General features: G+C 47.3%; 1 protein-coding gene across 2 annotated transcripts; it reads right to left on the reverse strand.

Moving 5' to 3' along the window:
• Window positions 1-433: 433 nt before the first annotated feature.
• LOC119302262 lies at window positions 434-1,917 on the reverse strand. 2 transcript variants are annotated; one of them, XM_037579300.1, is made up of 5 exons: window positions 1,791-1,917; window positions 1,590-1,685; window positions 1,415-1,510; window positions 1,228-1,323; window positions 434-1,113 (listed from the first exon to the last, which is right to left on the reverse strand). In XM_037579300.1, the coding sequence occupies exons 4-5, from the start codon at window positions 1,313-1,315 to the stop codon at window positions 641-643; spliced, it is 561 nt and encodes a 186-aa protein (XP_037435197.1). In that variant the 5' UTR covers window positions 1,316-1,323; window positions 1,415-1,510; window positions 1,590-1,685; window positions 1,791-1,917; the 3' UTR covers window positions 434-640. The 2 variants fall into 2 exon arrangements, with proteins under 2 accessions (XP_037435197.1, XP_037435198.1); XM_037579301.1 differs by having other exon boundaries at window positions 1,228-1,326.
• Between the last annotated feature and the right edge of the window lie 4,047 nt (window positions 1,918-5,964).

A 5,964-nucleotide genomic window follows, 5' to 3' on the forward strand; every position in this document is an offset into this window, starting at 1 on the left:
TCGTCCACACAAAGCAAACAGACTTGATTCAACGCGGAACCCCAGGATTACAACAAGAAATCCATGCAAAAACCTCAGGGATTCAAACAGTAGAAACATTTCATTCTCAGGATTAAGCAAGTGCTCGTCCACACAAAGCAAACAGACTTAATTCAATGCGAAACCCCAGGATTACAACAAGAAATCCATGCTTAAACTCAGGGAATGAAACAGTAGAAACATTTCATTCTCAGGATTAAGCAAGTGCTCATCCACACATAGCAAACAGACTTAATTCATGCTTAAACTCAGGATTACAACAAGAATTCCATGCTTAAACTCAGGGATTCAAACAGTAGAAACAATTCATTCTCAGGATTAAGCAAGTGCTCATCAACACATAGCAAACAGACTTAATTCCATGCAAAAACTCAGGATTACAACAAGAAATCCATGCTTAAACTCAGGGATTCAAACAGTAGAAACATTTCATTCTCAGGATTAAGCAAGTACTCATCCACACATAACAAACAGACTTAATTCCATGCAAAACCTCAGGATTACAACAAGCAATCCAAACCTCAGGGATTGAAACAGTAGAAACATTTCGTTTTCAGGATTAAACAAGTACTCATCCAGACCTAGCAAACAGACTTAATTCCTACTCTTGGGAGGCAACAGAATCACACGGGGCTCCATTCTCATCACAAACAGCCCCGCGAAACAACGCTAGCATACTTCTCTGGTACTCCTCGGTGTTGCTGTACTCATCAAGGAAGTTATCCATGCCTATGTGCAAGGCCCTGCCCATTTCATGCCACAAGAAAAGGGCCATCGAGATTGGTGGCCTAGCCTGCTTGAGCTCCTCCGGCAACTTATCCCCCACCTTCAAGCCCATGTCAAGATGGCGCTTGACATAGGCAGCATCACGGCGCTGGAAGACGATTCGGCTGACTAGACGTGCGGCCAGACACCTCCGCCTGAAAAGAAGTTCATCACGGTAGTCGCGCAGCTCCCTGTGTATCTGGAAAAGATCTTCTAACTCATCGAGCCCTGACCGGTGCTGCTCCTTCAACTCCTTGATCTTGTTCCTCTCCTCATCCGTCATCGGCACAGGGCGGCGCATCTTCTTCCCTGCAACGGTACCAAAGTCAAAGACCACAGGATGGTGAAACTGCTGCCCCTCCAAGGGTACTCACATATTAATTTTATGAATTTTATTTAGGGGTTTGAGGGTGGGGATTGGACCTGGATTGACGAGGTTCTCAGTAGCGGTGTTGGGCGCAGGGCGGGCGAGTGGCTTCTCCTTCTCCGGGGGCGGCAAGCACGAGTCCATCTCCTTCCCTGCTAGAAGCCGAACATAGCAATTATTACAGGGACGAAGGGGCAAAAGTAAACCCTAACATTTTGACGGTGGCAGGGGTCAAGATTCAACCAGTCTTGGCGAGGAAAGCAGGAGCAACGGCGGCCGGAAGGATGGCATCATCCTTCCCCTTCTCCAGCTCCGGCAGGAAAGCGCCACTCTCCTTCCCTGCGAGAAGCCGAACAGAGCAGTTACAGAGATGAGGGTAAACCCTAGCTTTTTGACGGTGGCGGGGTGAGGATTCGACCTGGCCTGGCGAGGACAGCAGGAGCAATAGCGGGCGGGAGGATGGCAGCATCCTTCTCCTTCTCCAGCTCCGGCAGGAACGCGCCCCTCTCCTTCCCTGCGAGAAGCCGAACAGGGCAGTTAGAAATGAGGAACCCTAGCTTTTTTGGCGGCGGCGGCGGCGGCTGCGAGGATGGAGGGGGTACGGGTGAACGAGGCTAACCTGGATCTGTGGTCACCGCCGCGGTGGCGGCGGCGGCGGCGGCGCTCTGGTGCAGGTGGCCATGACGTCAACGGCGAGGAGGCAGAGAAGGGAGGGACTGGTTGGTGCGAATGCGATGCGTGTGTGGTGCTGGATGCGGCCAGCCGATCACGGACGACGTTATATGCGTTCTCTAGACGGGCCGAGTTGGGCTGGGAGTGGGACGCTGGCTGCTCTAACTCTTTCTTTTTTTTATCTCGGGGTGCTCAAGAAGGATTTGTCCTATCTTCCCTCTCGCTAGGGTTCATCGTCCTCTCGGCGGCATACCGTTGTTGAGATTTTCTACTCCCTTGTCGAGGATCTAGCTAGTGACTACTCGAGATGAATCAAGGCGGTCTCTGTACCACTACCCGGCCTTGGTAGGTACCTGGTTTGGAGCCTTCGGAAGGAGAGGGTTTCTGTTTTCGATATTGGTCGAGAGTGGTGATGCCATGGCGTCCCAAGGAGATGGATCCTCTTCGGGGGCGAAGGGGAAGGGTAAGATGGAGGAGCTGATGAAAGAGCTAGGCCTCGGAGAGGATGACTTAGATGACGTGGTGTTTGAGAAAGAAGCTTTCGGCAGCAATTCCAGAAAAAAAAAAGGAATAGGTCTTTTAGCCAGGTCATATGGAGGATCTGCGATGCATGATAATCATTACGATGCATATGGACAGGGACTTTAGCACCTATTGGTTTTTCAAAAACATGCGTACTGCATAGGATCCCACACGCCGTGTGAATATTTGAACCCTAGAGCCGATTATGTCTGTAATGCAATTCAATTGCTTAGGCGGGCGAGTTCATTGATGTTGAGCCATCATCGTTTGATTCCCAAGGCAACTTCTATGGGTCAGAATCATACTTGATGTCCACAAGCTGCTCAACAAAGCTACTTCTAATCAAAGGAGGACAGAAGGAAATCTTCGCAGTGAAGTACGAGCGCCTTCCGAATTGGTGTCAGGTTTGCGGCATGATGGGCCATTAGTTCAAGGAACATGGAGATGGCATTGCCTCAGCTCTCATTTTCAAAAACCTTCGTGCGTCGACAACTACTTGCTGGGGTACAAGGGCACGCGTCAAGGGGGCAAGATGCATCAGTTGTGATGATGTGTTCGGTGGTGCAAGCGTTCGAGATTTTGTTTCCGAAGACAAAGCAAAGAACCAAGATGCTGAGATGAAGGACACTGACCCTTGCTAGAAGCGCTCTTCATATGATACTATTGATCCGAAGTCCCCTGCTACCCTAGGAACTAAACTTGTTCAGGTGGGGCGGCAATGGTGGCACTATTGCTTTACCGGCGCCTCCGGGAAGTGGGATGCCTCCCAACCCGCCGCCAAAACATGATCCAAAGAGGCCCAAGACGATGCACGCAAAAATGAGATAAGCAATTCATGAGGTGGGAAGATGTTGGATGTTGTTGTAAAGAACAATGATGTGTGATTGACGGCCTCCCCGACGGAGGACCGCCGGACGCAATGAGTCTTCTCTATTGGAACTGTCGGGGTATCGCCAACCCCCCCACTAGTAGAAAAATGGCCTAACGTTCAGCTCATTAGTCCCGATTTGTAAATGAACCGGCACTAATGTGACCATTAGTGCCCGTTCCAACGGCTAGGCGGGCGACGCTCATTAGTCCCGGTTCGTGGCGAACCTCTAGTACCGATTCGTGCCACAAACCGGGACAAAAGAGGTGGTGGCAGGCTGGTGTCAGGCTGGGACCCCACCAACACCTTTAGTCCCGGTTCGTGGCACGAACCGGGACTAGAGGCCCACCTTTAGTCCCGGTTGCTATAACCAACCGGGATTAAAGATCATCCTATATAAACCCTTCGTCGAGCCCGAGCTCTCTGTTCTTCCCCTTTCCTCTCCTCTCTGTTTTCTTCCTCTCCTCTCGAGCTCATCCTCCATTTTTGCCAAAAATTTGTCAAGATTTGAAGGCACCCATCCATCCAAGTGATCACAAAGGTGAGCAACTTTGTCCTTTCATCTCTCATTGCTAGATTAGCTATTGCAATGCTCTATAAGTATAGTGATTTGTGGGTTTTAGTTTGGGAAGAATTATATGTGGTAGTTTATTTGATTTTATATGCAATTTGAGCTCAACATAACTCTTAGTTTGCATACGTAGGTGTGGTTTACTTAGTGCCTTCCTGTCTTCGTCCTAACCACTGTCGATCGTCTGCACCGTCCCGTCGTCGCCACCACCTTGTGGTGAGCCTCTTGTTCTTATCTTTTTTATATAAAAAATCATGTTTGTGTGATTTAGATATATAGTTACTTGTATAATTTTCTTACCCGTACGTTGTTTGTTATACATAGTGCCATGGTCTTGATATCCGTCCCCGTTGGCCCTTGTCTGGTTTATGATTCGGATGTGGTGTATTCTCTTTTATAACTATTTGTTGCATTTCGTGTTTATGACAAATTATGCCCATCAAGTTGACATAGATATTTTTATCTAGGAGGTATGTGAACCGAAAATTCCAACCGACCCTATTGCCGAGAGGTTAAATTTAGTTGAAAAAGCAAACGAGTATTTGAAAGAAAAATTGAAAAGAATTGAGGAGGAGAAGATGGAATTGGAGTTGCATGTTGTCGATGTTGTCGATGATCACAAGATCAAGATGGAGAAAATGCGCTTGAAGATTAGAAAGATTAGAAAATATGCCATTGATATTGAGGCTTGGTATCATTATGTTGTTGGATCAATTGTTACCTTAGTTGCGATCTTGATCGCATTTGTTGTTGCATTTAAATGCTTTAGCTAGAGAGTTTGTATGCTGTTTTATGAGAATAAGTGTGTATGAACTTTATGTATGAACTTGTATTAATTTGGTCTTTTTGGTGTTGTGTAATGATGATGAGCCGGCAATGGACATACGATGACCGATGCTCTCCCCAGTTTGTTAATGGCATGCGTACTTTTCTGCTTGCGGCTAAGGCAAACAAGCGGGCTGATGGTTTTATGTCTTGTCCATGTGTTGGCTGTAAGAATGATCACAATTACTCTAACTCAAGAACCATTCACTAGCACCTGTTTGAGTCCAGTTTCATGCCCCACTATAATGTTTGGACCAAGCACGGAGAAAGAGGGGTTTTGATGGAAGACGATGAAGAAGAAGAGGACGACGACATCTATCATGGCCATGGGTTCCCTGAATACGATGGTACAACTATGGGGGAAGAAGCTGAGCCGGCAATGCGGGAAGAAGCTGAAGAAGAGGCATCAGATGAGCCCGCTGATGATCTAGGTCGGGCCATTGCCGATGCAAAGAGAAACTGCGCAAGTGAAAAGGAGAGGCTGAAGTTGTAGTGCATGTTAGAGGATCACAAGAAATTGTTGTACCCAAATTGCGAAGATGACAAAAAAAAGTTGGGCACCACACTGGAATTGCTGCAATGAAAGGCAGAGAATGGTGTATCTAACAAGGGATTTTGAAACTTGCTGATAATGTTAAAGAAGATGCTTCCAAAGGACAATGAATTCCCCGAGAGTACGTACGAAGCAAAGAAGGTTGTCTGCCCCTCTAGGATTAGAGGTGCAGAAGATACATGCATGCCCTAATGACTGCATCCTCAACCGCGGTGAGTACGAGTATTTGAACGTGTGCCCGGTATGCGGTGCATTGCGCTATAAGATCAGCCGCGATGACCCTGATGATATCGGGGGGCGAGCGCCCCAGGAAGAAGATTCCTGCCAAGGTGATGTGGTATGCTCCTATAATACCATGGTTGAAATGTTTGTTCCAAAACAAAGAGCATGCCAAGTTGATGTGATGGCACAAAGAAGACCGTAATAAAGACGGAAAGTTGAGAGTACCCGCTGACGAGTCGCAGTGGAGAAAAATTGAGAGGAAGTGGGGGGACTTTGCAGGTGACTAATACGTCTCCAACGTATCTATAATTTTTGATTGATCCATGCTATTATATTATCCATTTATATGCTATTTTATATGATTTTTGGGACTAACCTATTAACCTAGAGCCCAGTGCCAGTTTCTGTTTTTCCTTGTTTTTGAGTTTTACAGAAAAGGAATACCAAACGGAGTCCAATTGACGTGCCAATTTTTGATGATTTTTTATGGACCAAAAGAAGCCCCCGGAGTAAAAGAGTTGGCCCAAAAGAGTCCCGAGCCGTCCACGAGGGTGGACGGC

This window comes from Triticum dicoccoides, chromosome 5A (assembly GCF_002162155.2).
Source record: "Triticum dicoccoides isolate Atlit2015 ecotype Zavitan chromosome 5A, WEW_v2.0, whole genome shotgun sequence".
Taxonomy (NCBI): Eukaryota; Viridiplantae; Streptophyta; class Magnoliopsida; order Poales; family Poaceae; genus Triticum; species Triticum dicoccoides.

Excerpts from the sequence above, each read along its gene's own strand:
- LOC119302262 (XM_037579300.1), bottom strand. The coding sequence starts at position 1,315 with ATGGACTCGTGCTTGCCGCCCCCGGAGAAGGAGAAGCCACTCGCCCGC. Across the intron at positions 1,114-1,227 it reads TGAGAACCTCGTCAATCCAG|GGAAGAAGATGCGCCGCCCT; the intron begins GTCCAATCCCCA and ends GTACCGTTGCAG.